Here is a 19,931-nt window from a genome sequence, read left to right as displayed (position 1 = left end):
CATGGGTACAGCAAATGACACTGATGTACCTGTAGCTTTCCAGCAGTTCATTAATTCACATAGCAGGTGGCAAAACAAAAATGCGGGCCCAAGTCTAGTTCTGATCTCCGAATTCACGTCAAAAGTAATGCTTGTAGACCTTCCGTATTACAGAAGCATCTTCTTCTTATATCTCTCAAATGTTATAATTCCATTTCTGTTCCAGTTTTGGAGCAGAGAGACTAAATTAAAGAGGAAATAAATGTTCCATTTTTTCCCCTTGATTTCAATGAGTTAAAAAAAAAACTTAAAGCAAACAGAAAACTTTCAGTTTGCAACCATTAGGTTTCGTTTTTTTTAAAAAAAACCATTGAAAGCAATGAGGAAAAAAACAAAAACATTTATTTCCATTTTAATTCCGTTTCTCTCCTCCAAAAACGGAACAGAGACAGAATTGTAAATAACAGCACCAAGTTTTGTGTGCATGCAGCCTAAGTTACTCATTTACTCCGAGAAGCACATAAGTAGATAGGCAGCTTGGGACTTTTAGACACTGAGAACAGATGTCTCTTTTTTTTACTGATTACATTAAGTTAAAAAATATTACCTAGAGCCTTACTGTTGTGTATTTCAAGTTAAAAACAAAATGGCCATATCTAACCACATGGTGGCAACACTGTATGAAGAATCCAAACCTGATCTGTGTTCAACAAAGAAACACTTGATTATAGACTTTGACATATAGAGGAAATGGAAGCACACATCCAGTAAGCAGCCTTTGTTATTTGTGTGTCATTTTGTCGGGATGTTCACAATACAACCCATTGTCAGCACTGGCAATTTTGTAATCCTTGTCACGCACATAAGGCCAGTTGTTTTACCTCTTCGGTTACTTTCCAGATTTCTTCATCACTGTGTTTTCCATAAGGGTCAAGGTTTTTACGAAATGTCCCAGAAAAGATGAAAACTTTCTGTATGGGAGATAAGAAGAAATAGGGTCAATAATCACTTGCATTACTTTTTTGCATGTCAGCAGAATTATCGGCGTTGGAAGGACAGAACACTGAACTTCCTTGTGTAACGTGATAGAAGATGAGCCAACACACTTTACAATAGAATTCTGTGTCCTCCTGTGTTAGAATGAACAGAATTGTTAGGCACTTCATTATAAAAGACATCCATTATTTAATCAATTACATGTCTAGATGATTTTGCAGAAAATCAGGGAGAGAGCTACTATTATGGTTCCCCTTCAGTGAAGTACAGGCTTGCTTTTCTAAGGAGTTTGCATTTCATCACTTACATCACAAGCCTCAAAAAAGATGGAGTTTATTTCTTACTTCCAATTAGTGAGTAGAGCTATGCAAATCACTGCCTTTGGCTCTTGTGGCTGACTGCTGGTGTATAGCACTGATATATCCTAAAACTAATTATTCAAACTTATATAACGTTGTTCCTGACTTGTTAGGCTTCTTCAGTAGGAGATACTATAAGGCCAGTTTCACACAAGTGTATTACAGGTGCATTCATGTGCCTATAATACAGAGGAGGGTACCAGCCCTGCCATGGGTCTGCTGACCTGAACTCATAGCATCTTAGATCTTTATGATGCTCCAAGTTTGGGTCAGTAGACCTGCCGTTAGCTCTGGACACTTTTTTGTGTGAAAATGGCCTAATGTTCGTGCAATGACCAATAGCCCCATCTAATATAAATAAGCCTAAATGCTTTTTCCTGCACCAGTCTTTGACCACTTTGCCTCACCTTAGGAAGATGCTTTTGGTGTTATTGGATTCCTTAGATCCTCACCACCGCCGTAAAATCCAAAAATTTGAGGTGGGTACAATGAGTGACACGTCGGGCCCCGTCAAAGTTCCCCATGTTAAAATATAGCGGTGAGTGCCATTAGAGAGATTCAAGCACTGCTAAGCAACGTTCATAGTCTCGTGACGTCTCTCTCCCTCACAGTCGCAAGACTATTGGTAGAGGCTCAGCTATGTGAGAAACAGCGCTGATAGACAGAAATCCCGGTCAGTGGAGGTGAGACAGAAGCCCCAGTCAGTGGCAGTGAGAGACAGAAGCCCCGGTCAGTGACGGTGAGAGACAGAAGCCCCGGTCAGCAGTGATGAGAGACAGAAGCCCCGGACAGACAGACATAGGCACAAAGAGGGGGAAGAGAAGCGGCATAGAGTGGGTGTGGGAGAGAGATGCAACATGGAGATGATGTGGGAAAGAGAAGCTGCATGGAGAGGGGGGAGAAGTGGCATGGTGGGGGTGAAGAGAGGTGGAGGGCGGAGAGGGAGAGAGAAGCAGCATGGAGAGAGAGGGAGAGGGGAGAAGGCATAAGCAGCATGGAGAGGGAGGGTGGGAGAGAGAAGCAGTATGAAGAGAGAGGGAAGGGGGAAAGAGAAGCAGCATGAAAAGAGAGGGAGAGGGGGGAGAGAGAAGCGGCATGGAGAGAGAAGGGGGAAAGAAGCAGCATGGAGAGGTGGAAGGAAGAGAAGCGGCATGTACATGGGGGGAAAAGAAATGTCATGGCCAGAAGCAGCATGGAGAGGGGGGAGAGAGAAGCGGCATGGAGAAAGAGGGAGGGGGGAGAGAGAAGTGGCAGGGAGAGGGGGAGAGAGAAGCGGCATGCAGATAGAGGGAGAGGGATAGACAAGCAGTATGCAGAGACATGGAGAGGGGGAGAGAGAAGCAGCATGGATAGGCGAGAAAGAAAAGCAGCATAGATAGGTGGAAAAGACAAGCGGCATGGAGGGGGAGAAGCAGCATGTAGGGGGAGAGAAGTGGCATGGGGGGAAGAGAAGTGGCATGAGGGGGGGAAGCAACATGAAGGGGGAGAGAATCAGCATGGGGAGAGAAGCGGCATGGAGTTGGGGGAGGGAAAGAGCATGGAGGGGGGGAAGAAGCAGCATAGAGAGAGAATGGAGGAGAAAAGCAACATGGACAGAGAGAAGGAAGGAGAGCGGGAAATTCACAACAACCGTTTTTCCAAACATTTTATGTTCGCATAGCAAACATAGGGTCAATCTAGTTCTAGTAAGGTAGTTAAGATCAATGATGGATTATAATGTAGTCACTTTGGGAACCTGCCTGGGGTCTGAGGCTCCGAGGGGTCCATGGTTCCCCAAACAGAAGCCAATAATGCAACACCTGATAGACTGCAGGCCACGCTCAATCGCCGTAGACCCTAGTAGAATGTAGGGAGCCATACTGTAATATGGAAGAGCTACTTGTTCAATACAGACTAATAGGGCAGCCACTCACTCAACCCTGCCCAGATTGGGGAGGAGTGACTGCAAACAAACATAGTCTGCACATGTGTACAGATACCAAAGACATCAACCACATGAAGTATTATAATTGGGGGGCCCTTACAGTTTGTGTATTGGAGCCCAGCAGCTACAAGTTACACCAGTGCCTAGGCAGTAATTGCAATGCTTGTTAAGGCTATTGCATGATTTGAAATTTGGATTAGGAGTGAGCAAGTCTACATCCACAAAAGAACTGTGGTTAGTTCTCCAAGATGTTTGGAACAACCTCCCAGCTAAGTTCCTTCAAAAACTGTGTGCAAGTGTACCTAGAAAAACTGAAAACAAAGGGTGATCACACCAAATATTGATTTGATTTAGCAGTTTGTTAATTGAGAAAATTAAACTATTGACACTTCTATTTGTGAAAGCATTCTTACTTTGCAGGATTTTTCCACACCTGACTAAACGTTTGCATAGTACTGTAATTCACACTTAAAGAAAAAAATCCAGTTGTATAGTTTTGTTTGCATTTTGCTTGTTTTTTAAAAATGCTACATGCCGTATTTGTCAGTTTCTTTTCTTAGAAAGCTACTGGAAAGCTGCTAAAAAAAAGTAAACTACAAACTATTTTCACAATGATTTCTTGCCAGTACCAATACATAAAACCACACAATAACAGCAAGACAAACGCATCACTTAGAAACAACAATAAGACCACGAGTTGAAAACACAATTAATTTTATTTTTTTTCCCCTTTGGTGATTTCACTTTTTAACCCAATAAGGACCAAGTCCCGAAAATATACGATTCTTGATCCTGCTTTCTCTATGGATGCACCAGTTACAATGGAAAAGTGTGAAAAAAAAACAAAAAAAACCCACAATATGAATGATCCCCAGAGGCCTTATATGATGTCATATGAGAAATAGAAGTTGAAAAAAATTGTTACAAAATTAAGTTTAAAAAATTTACAGAATGCAATAAAAAATCTAAAAAAGAAAATGACCCACCACCGACCAGTCGTCACCACATGCGCCCTGTAATCTGAGACTATACAAATTATATATCAAAACGTCCTAAACAAAATTAGGAATCCATTTCTCTACATTATTTTAGCGTTTATATACTAGTTTTAAAAATAAACAATTATAATTTAAAAAATGGGTAAAAAAGTCTGTGAGAAAAGATTTTTTTAAATAGTCCTTAATGTCTTGGAACAAAATGCAGCAAAAAGAATTTTGGTAGCTGAAGAAAAAAAATAGGGCCATAAAACCACAACATGAGTAAAATCTCTAGGAAGGGTCTGGTCCTTTTGGATGGAAACACCCTGGTCCTTAAGGGGTTAAAAATGCTATTTTTCTACAGTTGATTTTTCCTCTGATGATAGTTGCTCTTTTACTCTATTCCTCTCTACCCGAGTCCAGACCACCATGATGACTTTTTACAACCATGGCTCCTCTCTGCACAAAAACATTCTATCTTGCTGCTACTCCCATGTTTTTATCAGTGCCTCTTACACAGTACGAATGCTCTAATTATGCCACCCATGAAATAAGCCACCACCCCAGTAATAATCTTCCTACTGTACCACCATAAAATAATAATGCCCTTTTAGTGGCTTCATGGTAATAAGCCCCCTTTTTTCCCGACAGTAAGAAGCTCACCCTTTGACCCCACAGTAGTAGTGTACCCTACAGTAACAGTGACTCACTCCTTTGTGGCTCCATAGTAATAGTGGCCCCTCAGTAATGTGCCTTCACAATAATAGTGCAATCTTGTGAAATTAAAGGTCCAACAGTAGTAGTAATTCCTTGTAGCACTACAGTAATAGTGCCCCCTTTCTGTCCCCTTGCCCCTATTTCCTGACTGCCATGTTACTACTAAATGATCTCCTTCTTTGCTCAATAATTAATTCTTTAATGATGTTGTTCCTAAATTTGCCCCCCACCTTCACCCCCAGCTGGCACTTTGTGTGTAGCTACATTCTTCCACAGTCTACATGACCTCAGAGGAGGGGAGGAACCAGAGAGATGTAAGCAGGGGAGGAGGAACTGAACCCTCCGCATCCTCACCAGTTGGTTGGTGTCTTGTGACAGTGACACGCCTGGTAGTAGAAATAATTCTGGTCTAGAGGAATTAAAGGAATAAAACTGTTTTAGGAAGGCTATGTTGTACTTCTCAGTCCTTTAGTTGACTGAGGCAATCTCAACTCACAGGTCAAGAAATTTGTGGCAGATTTATTAAGACTGGCATTTCATACTAAACTTGGAGTAAAATGTGCCACATTTTTTGAAAGCTACATGTCTCTTAATAAATACGCTGCATTTTGGTCTGTCTTAAAGCGAGAAAATATGAAATCTATGCCGACTATGAATAGATGTAGATTTGCACCGTTTTTTGCACCATTTTTGGTTTTAACTGTAAACTTGTGCTAGCATTGTTAACCACGACCCTCCTGCTAAAACCTGCCAGTCTGTCCTGCACATTTCAAAAGTGGTAAGTGCAGAGAAAGATTGTGTTTTGTACAGTAAGTAACCCTTCATTTTTAAGAATGCCTATCTCAAAAAGTCAATGTCAGCTTCATTTATAAAAATCATAACCCCCAATAAAGATTTTACTAAACACAGCCCATTAAAGGTATACAAAAAACATTGTTACGGCATTTAAATTGTCAGATTACCTGAAGGAGTCAGCATGAACTTTCTGTTAATGTGTTTTTGGCATCCCCATGGCAGCATGCACTCTCGGAATGCAAAATTTCACATTCTGGCTAAAAATAATGCTACATTTTACATTAAAGGGGTTTTCCAGAAAAAAATACTATTAATAATGACCTATCCTTAGGATATCCCCAAGTAGGGAAAACATTAGGATAGGTCATTAATAGTTTATTGGCTAGGGTCCACTGCTCAGGATTTCAGCCAATCAGCAGATTGGGTGCCTGCTGTTAGCACCGCAATACACAGGGATCGGAGTGCTGGTAACTGCAGGTGGACCCGTCATTGATTTCCACTCTGACCCTTGTGCATTTCGGCATTGACAGTGGGTGCCTGTAATAACAAGATGTGATCGGTCTGTTGAATCTGTGGTCACATTTTTGCTATTTGCTTTTTAGGAAGATATACATTTTGCTATACATGTATTGGTTTATATAGTGGTGCTTTCTTGTACCTAAAACAATTGCAGCAAGAAAAAATTCATATACTAAATAAGTATCACGTTTCCAAGTTTTGAGCAATGAAAAGAGGGCCAACTATAGCGGCACACGTAGCACACCGAATAAACCTTTTAGGACAGGCTACGCCCCTTTATACTAGGAGCTATGTGTGAACAGAGATGTAACTGGACTTTCCTTGTCCTCAATGAAAAATCAGTAAGAAGGCCCCACACATACCATGTATAATTTATAATACTGCCTTCTTATGTGGCTGAGGGGCTCATTGGGCACCCTTAGGCATCAAGGACTATGTTATTTTTACCCCTTTAAACCCCGCAATACCTACTGTATTCCCCTCTGTGTGAATGAAATCTAAAAAGGACCCATTACGGGTGCTTTCACATTGGGCAGAAAATTCCACTACTGATAAATGTGTGTCAAAATCCACATGTGAATCTTACACATTTCGCTGCAGATCTGTGGATTTGTCTGCAGCAGAATAATGCAGCCCTTTAGACCGAATGCAATGGCCGGGTCCAATTCCGACTACGAGATTTCAGACCCTATGCCCCAGTGGTGACACCTGCGTACCTGTGAGATGTCTTCTTCTCTGTACTACGAATGTGCCAGCTGGCGCGCCGCTGCACATTCGCAGTGTACAGGATGATGCGCCATTGCGACGGTGATGATGCGCATCTGTGTCGATTTCGAAATTGACATTTCGGAATCGCCGTGGGACACATTGACATGCAAGGCTCGCACTAAATTAGGACATGCTGCTATTTTCCCCTAGCGAGCAGAAAATTGCAGTTGAATTCCGCTCGTGGGCATGGAAAAGCGTTTTGCATAGCATGTCTATGGGCAGTATTTGCTGCGGGATCCGCCCGTGTGCATTCGGCCTTAATAGTAGAATATCAGGGTAAACAAATGTGCAGAGCCTAACACAAACACAATAGGATAGTACTTCTGCACTTACAGATTTGCCACCTATAGAGGGGTTTGCATTATGTTTTTGTATAACTTCTTTGTTTGCAAATATGAATCATTAATGTGAAAACAAGCATTTCATACTTCATTACAGCAAATAAAACTGACTCTAAGGCAAATAATGAGAAGTGCTGCTGAGAACACATCTAATCCTCCTATTAACAGCTGGCCTAGGAGTTAAGTCTTATCGAAACATAACATACTTGAAATCAACAAAGGGTATTCTTAGGCCATGTTCAGATGTGGTGAATTCACTGGGCAAATCCTGCACAGAAAATGTCCAACGAAGTACATTATGTACTGATCAATGGGCTTCACAAACTCCATTATACTGCACTGAACAAAATCTGAGCAGATTTGGGAGTATTCTGCAGACTTTACAACTACTATATTTACATACATAGCGTTGTGGTTTGTGGCTTTTTTGGTGTTGCTGTGGTCAGTGGTGCTTTATTTTTATGCCTAGGTATGGCATTTTTCTTCATAGATTTCAGTAGACTTTTCAATACATTTTTAAACGAGACATCAAAAATACATGTATAAAAAGAAATCAGTAAAAAATAGTATTAAAATGTCTTACAAAAACTTTAGAAAACTTTAGGCTTTTTTGTTTTATGCTTTCTTTGTGACTTTAAAAGCAAAAATCCCTGTGTGACTTGGGCCTCATGCACACAAAGCCTGTATAACCGAGCAGTGAAGGCCTCATACATGTTTATACTGTAGAGTCCGATGTCTCTTTTTTGAGTCTACTGTTATGCCTGTTTCACCAGAGTACATTATGGTCCCATTTAACCGCCTGTAACATGGCCGAGTGTCCCATTCTGATTTCAGATATCCTGACCTAAACTCAGGGCATTTTGGGAATCTATGATGCTTTTAGTTTATGGCAGGATACCTGCGCTCAGGCTGGGACACTCGTTTGTAGTACGGGCGCATAAATGTTGAAATGGCCTTATGGCTTTAGAATAATCGTCAAACACTGCACATAGTCTGCAGTAAAGTCTGATAGATTGCCACAAGCCTTAGTGACTTTTCGGGTAATCCCTGACGTGTCTCACTAATGACCAGGGCTCAGTGGAAGCTATAGAATTTATTGTAGACTTTTTTTGTTTTTGGCTTTGTTTTTGAGGCCATTATCTTGCTGCAGAATGAATGTAGACCCGATCAGACATTTCACTGACAGAATTGCATAATGGGTGACAATCCACTCTTAGGGCTTAAACACGTGGACATGTTTTTGTCATGTTTTGTGGCCATGAAAATCACAGCCACAAAACGTGACGAAACAAATGTTTTGTTATGACTAGCAGGGTTCTCATACGTTAATACTACGCACGAGAAAAGACAGGACTTGCCCTGTCTTTCTAACACATAGGTCCTACCCTGTCTGTTCTTGCATATAGAAAAAGTATCTTCCTGCTTTTTATTTTTTACCTGTGCGCAATAGCGTGAAACTTGAATAGTACAAAAAAGAATTTTGACTGGTTTACATGCTAATATGCTCCACAGTGGCGAGCGTATTTGTGCATGTGCCTGCCTTAAGCCGGCCTTACTAGCCCAGCATTAGAGTGGATTCACACATCACATACTGGTTGCAGAATTCTGGATGTGGAATCTGAAGCAAATTCAGCAAAAGAGTGTAGAATAATGTTAATAAACGGGGTTTTAACAAATCTCTTGTACTCTCATTCTAGTCACTCTCTTCCAGTTCAAGATAAATATAGGGAATGAGTTACACTAATGAATAAGTTTAAAAGAGTTTTACCAGGAGCACAAGTTATCTCCTATCCATAGGATAAGGGCTAAGTTGCTGATCGGTGGCAGTCAGACTGCTTAGACCTCCACTGATCCCAAGAACAAGGGTCCCATATGCACCATCCTCCTGACTGTGGGCTTACTGCAGCCCCTGCAGTGAGGAGGAGACTGACTAGAGCGCTGATCATGCAAACATGCTGCCACTCCATTGATTTTCAATGGGGCTGGCAAAGATAGCTGAGCAGCAAGCACTTTGATATTTCCATTAGCCCCACTGAAATTAATGGAGCAGTGGCCGCACATGTTCGGCCAGTGCATCATTAATTTTGATGTTTTTGCAAGAGGTGAAGCAACCCCACAGTGACTGGCAGAGGGAGACATGGGAGCCTCATCTCAGGATTGGTGGGGGTGTGATAAACTATCCCCTATTCTGTAGATAGGGGATAGTTTATGATCCTGATACAACCTCCTTGATGGGCCCCACTCTATCATCCTTAGACTCTGGATAGCAGCCCAAATCGGCTACACTGTTACCCACCAATGCAGTTGTAATCCGCCAATGCAGTGCAACTGAGTCTTTCTAGCTACGACATACCATGACCCTCAGTGCAAGATACTTGTTTACTTGTCACTGTAAACTATTGGGCAGGCTTAGGCTAGCAGGTGTAGGGATTGGTGAAGTGAAATGCCCACCATCTGTCCCTCTAATTTATGCTATGTGTTGTCCCTCTTCCTCCACTGTTAACTGCATCAGAGGACAGGAGGACTTTGGAGGGGGTGGAGATATCTGTCAAGTACTATAAGTATGCCTGTTATCACACCATGCAAGGCTATGTGACACAGTCGCACGCGTGCTCCTTAATTTTTTTTCTACACTTCGGGCCAATACCCTTATAATATGGGGCACAGGACTGCAATCTAAGTGCCTAGCGATGCCCCTGCAACAATAAATTCTGCATGCAAAACATGCAAATTTGGTGCACATTTTTAAAATAGTTCTATAGCATAGTTTTTAAGCTGTGTGTGCACATACCCTTAAAACAGTTTTGCCAGTTCGTACTATTGATGATCTTTGGTAAGGAAAGATCATAAATAGCAGATAGCTGGTGATCCGCATATTTCAGATCCCCGCCGATTAGCTGATAATCTAGCCTGCTGTCAGTGCGGAGGGCTGGATGTCATCATTAATGGTTATGGCCAGAAGTGTAATAGGTATCTATTACATTTCTAGTACTGACCACTGATGTGGACGTCCGGCCCCACTAGTCAGGTGTTAAGGTTGTGCTTCTGGGACCTGTGCACACCTTCACAGCCAATCCCCCTTGTCTGCTGTAGATAAATACCAGCAAACTCTTGTGAGAGATTGCTGGTCATTTTAGTGCTTTATGTATCACTGTTAATCCTACTCAGAGCTGGTGTGTGCATGCTTGTCTGAAGTGTGTCTCTCCTCCCCTGAAGACGGTCTGGACACCTTCTGTCCCTCCCCTCCTTGCCTTCTGGGGTGCATGCATTGTGTAGTGTATGGTACGGTGACCACACAGGTGCAGGTGGCCCGCAGGTTTCTCGTTATCCCTGGGCAGGTGCGGTCCCTACACATCTGATGTCCTATGTGTGTGTCAGATGGGTGATGCCGGACACTGTTCCCTATGTCAGCACGGTGGCTGACTCTCGATTCCCCTGGTGTGAGGACACTTGGACTGGCTATGGTTGGCTATCTGTATGCATGGGAGCTCTGGGTGGGGTTCTTGTTTCATGTTGTATGCACAACCATGTGTTTTGATGTGAACAGTGACGTGTGTGGTATTTCTGTACAAGTGGCCAGACATGTGCTTTATGTGCAGTCCTGTTCTATCTTCAGTGTGTGTGAACAGTGTCGTGTCCTGTATGTCTGGTGCATCTCTCCAGGTTCCTGATCAGGGATAGCCAGGTCCTAGATGAAGACAGTGGGGCCGATCTTATCGGGACGATCACCCCGCTTTTAGGTAGGGGTACCCCACTTTCCCTGACTAGTAAGGGACAGCGGTCCTTTCTATGATTGCCTGGAGAGATGCAATTGGTCCTTGTTTTTATTATATGTGTAGTTGCTGTTTTAAAAGGACACAATCTTGCATCTATATGGAGGCGTAACACTTTAGTGCACCGAGTGGACGTAACATCAAGGTTGGAAGTGTAGTAGATGGCTTCACTTCCACCGATTTCAATGGGAGTGAAACCGCCTATTACACTCCCGGCCCAATGAGGATGTCTGACCTGCAGCACTGACAGTGGGCCGGACAACCAGCTGACGGGCAGGATCTTGAGCGGTAGAACCCCACTGATCTGCTATAGATAATCTATCCTGATGATAGGTCATTAATAGTACAACGTGACAAAATCCCTTTAAGAATACTTTAAGGACTTTATGCACACACCCATATTATTTGAAAATCTCTATGACTTGATATTCATGTGAATTTTTCATTTGTGGATGGATATTATATTATACATTCCTGTGGATATTTTATGAGGAATCCACAATCAAAATATGCAACAATATCCACCAGTTTGGGATTATCCTTCGCACACCCATTTTTGTTCAATGATTCTTTTACTTGTAAAATATCTCATGTGCTTTATATACGTTTTTATTATATTTTTTACAAGTCTTTTTAATTTCGTTGCATTTGTAACATGTTTTTTTCTGGTGTTTTTCAAGTCCCATGCAAGGAAAGAACTGTGATATCCAGAGCGTATTGCATTTTAGCCCCCCTCCCCCCACTGACTGTCAAAATGCCACAAACCAAAATGCATTGTCTTTAGTAGTTTTTAAATTTCACTATAGACTTCAATAAAACATCATAAAAAGAGTGTGAAAAACATTTTCCGGTGTACAAAAGTTGCAATTTTAGCACGAAATTTCTATGTGCAAGAAAGATAGGGCAGGACCTATCTTCCCACTTTTTTTTTTCAAACTTATGCACAATAGTCTGGAGTTTGAAAGGTCAAAAAAAACCCAAAACCCTGGGTTCATACAATAATGCGCTCTGTAGCTGCGAGGGTATTAGCGCATGCGCCCATATGTTTAAGCCTTAAAACTGTTAAACATGAAAAACTGTGAAAAACACTGTGTGAATCCAGCCTAAGGATATGTGTCTCTACTATTTTAGTGATTTTTTACTGTGGTATTACACATACATCAGAGTAAACAGCTCTATGACTTATGTTACAGCCCTTTTCTTTAATACATTTTTGGACTATTGTTTCACACCTGTTTTTCCATATGCCTTTAGTGGAGAAAACATGTAACTGCAATTTATAAAAAAAGGTTTGCTACTAGAGATGAGCGAGCGTACTCGGAAAAGCACTACTCGCTCGAGTAATTTGCTTTATCCGAGTATCGCTGTGCTCGTCCCTGAAGATTCGGGTGCCGCTGCGGCTGACAGGTGAGTCGCAGCGGGGAGCAGGGGAGAGCGGGCGGGAGAGAGGGAGAGAAAGATCTCCCCTCCGTTCCTCCCCGCTCTCCCCTGCAGCTCCCCGCTCCGTGCCGGCACCCGAATCTTTAGGGACGAGCACAGCGATACTCGGATAAAGCCAATTACTCGAGCGAGTAGTGCTTTTCCGAGTACGCTCGCTCATCTCTATTTGCTACACATACAGTTACACACATACATATATATTCTTCAGTTGGGCCTACAGCTGCCATAGTGTGTCTGGCACTAGCTGTACTTGCCAAATATGTTGCAGAAAATTGGCTGCAGAAGTGGAGAAGAGAACAGGAACGTAGTATAATGGTGTTTGCTTTCTATTGATGTTAAAAGTAAACTAATGAAAGAGCTATTCTGTTTCTGTGTCACAATCTTAAAAAAGTTAAACTGAACCAACCAGTCTTGTACACAAGCCTGAGAGCTATTTACCTGCAACGCAGTCTAAGACAAGGAAGGGACACGCAGCACTTCTTTTGCTGTGATGAGCTAAAGTTTTAATGTATCAATTAATAGAATATTTTAATTGTAAAATAATGCTTCTAATAGCAGGAAAGTAAACACTATGTTTTGTTTGGGCACAAGCTACCAGTAACTTACAAAGGCAGCTAAAAACTTTTTGTTTGGGCACATGCTACCAGTAACTTACAAAGAGGACTAGGGGCTCCATAGCAAACATAAATATGAGAACATATGTAGATGCTGCTTTACATCACCAGACTTCTAAAAACCTGTGACAAGATGTCCTGGTTCCCCTTATCCCATTTTTATGACCCGAGTACTTTTTTTACTTTCTTATATGCTAGAATTGCAGTATCTATGGAGACCTCATCCTTGTGCAGGTTGTCACCACCCATTAAAATAGGAATAAGACCTAAAATAAGTCCACTGTATTCTGAGGTCTGGTGGGCCACTTGTGTCCTGGGGAGTGTGGAGAGGTGAAAATGTTTTAAAATCTATTTGATGAAATGTCCAAAAAAAGTTATACTCACCTGTATCGCTCCTCCTTCTCCTGGTCTCTGAAGTCCGCACCCACACTGTTCACCCACTGAGTTCTGGGTAGACTGATCATCTGAAAAACACATGTGACCACTGCAGCCAGGAACTAGCCATAGTGATCACATGATCGCTCTACCCAGAATTCAGCAGTGAACAGCGCAGGCTTGGACTGTAGAGGCAGGGAGCGGGAGGAGCGATACAGGTGAGTATAACTGTTTTTTTAAATTTTCCTTTATATATAGGGAAAATTAAATACATTATCACTGAGTTAGAACTTGAGCCTATGGAGCATTATCACTAAATGGGGCCCTGTATGAGACTACAAATGGAATATTGTGTACAGTTTTGGGCACCAGTACTCAAGAAAGACATATCTGAGCTTGAGCGGATTTAAAGGTGGGCAACTAAAATAATAAATGGAATGGATGGACTACAATACCCAGAGAGGTCATCAAATTGGGGATATTTTATTTAGAAAAAAGACGACCTAATAACTATGTATAACTATATCAGGAGACAATACAAAGATCTCTCCCATAATCAATTTTTTTTTTTTATTCTTTATTTATGTATCACCATCTTAGTCATACATTTGTGAGTTATCTTCTGAAATAAACAGTTTACATAATATTAAGCATGACAACAGAACAGCGAAACTATTTTCTTAATTTTCTTATATCATAGTTCTACTTTCAACATTCAATTGAACTTTCAGTTGTTCTAACTTTGCTTACAACCTGTGGTTTTCCTTTATTATTCTCTGCTTGGTATTATTGTATGGTAAAATATGCGGTATTGGAAAAGGGGAGGGGGGAGGGGTTAGTACCCCCTTTTGGTTTATTTTGTACATTCTGTCCTTGCTGTGTCCTATGTATTCTTTTTTTTTCTACCAGACGAGACACACTAGGGATACGGACATAGATGCGATCTGTCTGATTGGTATAAAGGGGGCGGTGGGAGGTAAGGTGGGGGGAACTAGAGCGAGAGAGAGAAAGTAGGGGGAAAGTGAGGGAACGAGATTTCTCCTGCTTTATGGGTTGATCAAGGATCTAAATTCCTCCGAGTTCTGAAACTCTATCCAGTAGTACCATGTTTTGCCGAACTTTTCTTGTGTACCTTTCAGTGTGGCTGTAAGGTCCTCCATCTCCATGATCTGGTTAACGGTATTCAGCCACATTGCTACCGTGGGGGGGACCGTTTGTCTCCATAGTCTGGGAATGCAGGACCTTGCCACGCCCACCAGGAAACATACCACTGATTTTTTGTACGTAGTTAAAGGGATATCACCGTGATGCAGAAGGAAGAATGCTGGTGTTTTTGGTAGCGGATAGTGTGTGAACTTGGAGGTTATCCGCCATACCTCCGCCCAGAAATTAGTCAGCTCTGAACACTCCCAGAAAATATGCAGCAGGGTCCCTTGTTCCGTTCCGCATCTCCAGCACAAGGGGGAGACCGAGGGGAATATCTTGTGTAATCTGGAGGGCACCCTGTACCACCTAGAGAGGACCTTGTATCCCGATTCCTGTATTTTACTTGATATAGAGGAAAAGTGTGTGATTGTGAATATTTTCTCCTTTTCCTCCTGGGTCAGTGTCATCTTGAGATCTTCCTCCCACCTCTTCATATATCCTAGTGGTGAGTTTTCGTGTTGTGAATTGAGTATGTTGTATATTCTGGATAGGGTATGTCTGGTGGGTCCTTCTCCACAGCAAATGGTTTCAAATTGTGTTTTTGGTCTTGTGAATGTGCTAGGTCTAGCGAGTGACAGGAAGAAGTGCCTCAACTGGATTGCTTGCCATAGTGAGATTTGGTTCGGCTCTGTTATTTCTCTTAGCATGTCTACTGATAACCATTGGCCTTCTTGGAGGAAGTGTTCCGCCCGGAATCTGCCTCCCAATGCCCAGTTACGGAAGGCTCTATTCTCATTGCCTGGCGGAAATGCCGTATTGCCCAGGATTGGAAACATGGGGGATGGTTTAGGGGAAATGTCTGTGCTGTTGCTTATTTTGTTAATTATGCTTATGGTTGGGCCGATTGTGGGGTGTTTCATATAGTCTGCTGACTTTTGTCCCTGTGTCCATGGTAGGGCTTTTAGTGGCATTGGTACAAATGTTTGTTCTATTTCTACCCATATCTTAAGGTCCGAGTGTCTGTGCCAGTCAACTATTTGTACCAGATGTGCCGCTTGGTAGTATTTCAGGAAGTTTGGTAGTCCCATACCCCCCTCTTTTTTTGGCTTGGACAGGGTGTTCCTTGCTATGCGGGGAGGTTTCCCTGCCCATATGAATTTGATCATGAGAGAATGTAAGTTCTGGAGAAATTGCCTCGGAACCTGTATAGGGAGGGCCTGGAACATGTATAGCACTCTAGGGAGTATGTTCCCATCATCAATTTATACATCTAGAGGAAAGAAGGTTTCTACACCTACATAGAACACTGTTATTTACTGTAAGAGCAGTGAGACTATGGAACTCTCTGTCTGAGAATGTGTTGATGGCAAACTCAATTAAAAAGTTTAAGTGGGGCCTGGACACTTTTCTTGAGTGTTACAATACTAAACGTTATAATTAAAGATGAGCGAGTATCATCGTTTTCGAGTATCTGCCGCCCGCAAAGATTCGGGTGCAAGCAGGGGTGAGCATTGGTTTGCGGGAGTGAGCAGGGAGGAACAGGGAAGAGGGAGAGAGACAGATCCCCCCCCCCCCGTTACCCCCCCCCCCCCCCGCTCTCCCTGGCCACCCCCCACCGGCACCCGAATCTTTGCGGACAAGCAGGCAGATACTTGAAAAGGACGATACTCGCTCGAGTATTTGTCCCTAACGAGTATGCTCGCTCATCTCTAGTTATAATCACTAATTACTTCAGAAGGGTTCTTGATCAAGGGATTATTCAGATTGCCAATTTGGAGTTTTCCCCCTTAAATGGGGGAAATTAGCCTCTACCTCATTGTTCTTTTTGCTTCCTCTGCTCAACATTGAGGAAGGGGAGAGAAATAAGTTGAACTGGATGGATTTATGTCTTTTTTTCTACATACTATGTTACTATGAGGCATTATTACTGAGTGGGGGCCTACATGAGGTATTATTATTAAGTAAGGGCCTATATGGGGCATTATTACTGAGTGGGACCTGCATGGAGCATTATTACTAATAGGGAGGCCAGATTGGCCATTATTACTGAGTGGGACATATATGAATAATTATTACTGAGTGGGAGCCTATATGGGGTATTATCACTAGGTGAGGAACTGTGAGGGGGATTACTCCTAAGTGGTGGCCTATATGGGGTATTTTTAATAAGTGGGGACCTATTTGGAGCATTATTACTGAGTGGAGGCATAAGGGGAGCATTATTATTGAGTGAGCTAACTTTTACTATGTGTTTGACTGGAAAAGTGCAGCTTACTGTGTAGGGTCTAAATGGAGCACAAAATGGTGGGTAGTATTACTATCTGGGTCACCGCAAGTGACATTACTACTACTTGGAGTGCTATAGATGGTAAGATTATGTACAGTTTAGAAAACAAAGCCAAAAAAATGGAAAATTGAGGAGTCAAAGATGTCTGCGTCAAATTCCGCAGAGACAAGTTGTGAGCGGGAGAAGTAATCATGATGGTCTGGGCCGGATGAAGAAAAAATGAAAGTGAATGACTCCAGTCAGAGGAGACATCACCTGTAATCACTGGATTTAATGGTGCTGTAATCATTTATACAGTCTGCAAAGTGCCTATGTAGATCTAGTATATGCTGTTATATGCTCACTGTATGAAGGGGAAATGATGGTCTTTGTATCAGTAACACTATGGTGGTATTATGTGGTCATTGGCTAAGGGTATTTTTGGCCCTCATATAGTTTTATTATTGGTAATATTGATCTTTCTAGAGTTCTTTATATAGTGACAGTGGCACGGAGTGTTAAAGGGGTTGTCTCGCGAAATCAAGTGGGGTTATACACTTCTGTATGGCCATATTAATGCACTTTGTAATATACATCGTGCATTAAATATGAGCCATACAGAAGTTATTCACTTACCTGCTCCGTTGCTAGCGTCCTCGTCTCCATGGTTTCGTCTAAATTCGCTGGCAGCTTGCTTTTTTAGATGCGCTTGCGCAGTCCGGTCTTCTCCTCTCAGCACGAGCCGCTTCAGTGTGCTCGCCGCTACAGCTCTTCTGCGCATGCGCAGACGAGCTGTCACTGCTCGGGAGCGCGCTGGAGCGGCCATTCTGTATCATCCTCTGTTAGAGGAAGGTGCAGAGCCGCCCAGGTAAGTGATGGGCCGGGGGGGCTGCCGCTGTGCCAGGGGGGGGGGGGCTGTCGCTGTGCCAGGGGGGGCTGTCGCTGTGCCGGGGGGGCTGCCGCTGTGCCGGGGGGGGGGGCTGACGCTGTGCCGGGGGGGCTGTCGCTGTGCCTGGGGGGGGCTGCCGCTGTGTCGGGGGGGCTGTGGCTGTGCCGGGGGGGGGCTGCCGCTGTGCCGGGGGGGGGCTGCCGCTGTGCCGGGGGGGGCTGCCGCTGTGCCGGGGGAGGGGCTGCGCTGGTTACCTGCTGCCTGGCGGTGGGTGACTGTGTGCCGTGGTCGGCCGCGTTCAATCCAGGGGTCCGGTCGGCGGCTGCGGGGCGTCTGGTTGTCAGGGAGACACAGCTGGTAGCGTCTCGGGAGCGCGCACGTCGGGCTACAGCAAGCGATGGGAAAAGAGCCGGCGGCCATCTTGGGAAAATTTTGATAAGTTGCTGAAACGCTGGAACTGTAAGTACAAACCAGCTAGAAAAGTCATTTACAGGGGGGCTTAGTAATGTATGCTTAATTAGGGGGACTGGGCAAAAAAAAATTCACTGCTTCCTCGAGACAACCCCTTTAAGGCAACAGAAATGCACATCTTTGCCCACTCTTCCTTGCAAAAGCACTCCAAATCTGTCAAATTTCAAGGGCATCTCTTGTGTATTGCCTTCTTCAGGTTTAGGTGTGGGGTCTGTCTGGGCCATTCCAAAACTTTGATCTTCTTCTGGTGAAGCCATTCTTTGGTTGATTTGGAGGTATGATTTGGGTCGTTGTTGTACTGAAAGGTGAAATTCCTCTTCATCTTCAGCTTTTTAGTAGAAGCCTGAAGGTTTTGTGCCAAAATAGACTGATATTTGGAACTGTTCATAATTCTCTGCACCTTGACTAAAGCCCAAGTTCCAGGTACAGAAAAACAGCCCCAAAGCATAATGCTGCCTCCACCATCTGCACTGCGGCTCTGGTGTTCTATTAGTGATACGCAGCATTGGCTTTGTGCCAAACACATTTTTTGGAATTAATGCCAAAAAGTTTAACCTTGGTCTCATCAGACCATAATACATTCTCCAACATACTTTTGGCAGACTTGATGTAGGGTTTGGCAAAACATAGCCGGGCTTGGATGTTTTGCTTCGTTAGAAAAGGCTTCTGTCTTGCCACCCTAACCCAGAGCCCAAACATACGGAAGATGGTTGTCACATGCACTACACAAGCAGTACTTGCCAGAAACTTCTGCAACTCCTCTATGTTGCTGTAGGCCTCTTGGCAGCTTCCAGGACCAATTTTCTTCTGACCTTTTCATCAATTTTTGAGAGACATCCAGTTCTTGGTAATGTCACTGTTGTGCCAAATTTAATCCACTTCTTGATGACCATCTTCACTGTATTCTGTGGTATATGTAATGCCTTGGAAATATTTTTGGGTCCCCTTCTCCTGACTGACAACTTTCAACAAACAGATCCCTTTGATATTTTGTAAGCTCTTTACGGCCCATTACTTGATGACAAATGCAACTATGAAAATGTCAGAAAAATCTACTAGAAGAGCTGAACTTTATATGGGGGAAATCAGAATTGCTCTAAATAATGGCGGCAGAATACTAACTACTATTTATCATGAATTTAACTGTGATTGGCTGATTCTGAACACAACCACATCCCCGAATGTAAGAGGGTGCTCACACTTATACAACCACATTATTTTAGTTTGTGGTTTTTATTTTTCCATTCTAAAAGATTTCAGTTTGTTTTCCAATTAAATTGTACCGATAATTAGTCACATTGTAGGTGGAAATAAATCTGAAAAGATTCATCTTTGTCTGATTTTTTTACATGACCAAACATGGCATCTTAACAGGGATGTGTAGAATTTTGGATCCACTATATCCACGATACATCACAGTCCAAAATAGCAAATATTCCCAACTATGTAGAGATAACCCATACCTAATTCAACAACTTTGGGATTCAGGAGCTTAGAAAAGCTGAATGCCAATCACAGAATGAACTCTAGTGGTAGCCAATTTAACAATTATCATTAACAATGTCAATAATTGTCCAATTGT

The 19,931-nt window shown here is 42.8% G+C and overlaps 1 protein-coding gene across 1 annotated transcript in view; it reads right to left on the bottom strand.

The window, feature by feature from the left end:
• Positions 1–19,931, bottom strand: part of CFTR (CF transmembrane conductance regulator) — a 159,977-nt gene that overhangs the window by 9,643 nt on the left and 130,403 nt on the right. The window contains exon 24 of the mRNA XM_066591817.1: positions 861–950. Coding sequence (XP_066447914.1) covers positions 861–950 — 90 coding nt within the window. The remainder of the gene's footprint in view (positions 1–860; positions 951–19,931) is intronic.

Source organism: Eleutherodactylus coqui, chromosome 2 (genome assembly GCF_035609145.1).
Source record: "Eleutherodactylus coqui strain aEleCoq1 chromosome 2, aEleCoq1.hap1, whole genome shotgun sequence".
NCBI lineage: Eukaryota > Metazoa > Chordata > Amphibia > Anura > Eleutherodactylidae > Eleutherodactylus > Eleutherodactylus coqui.
This window is presented reverse-complemented; position numbering and strand designations above follow the sequence as displayed.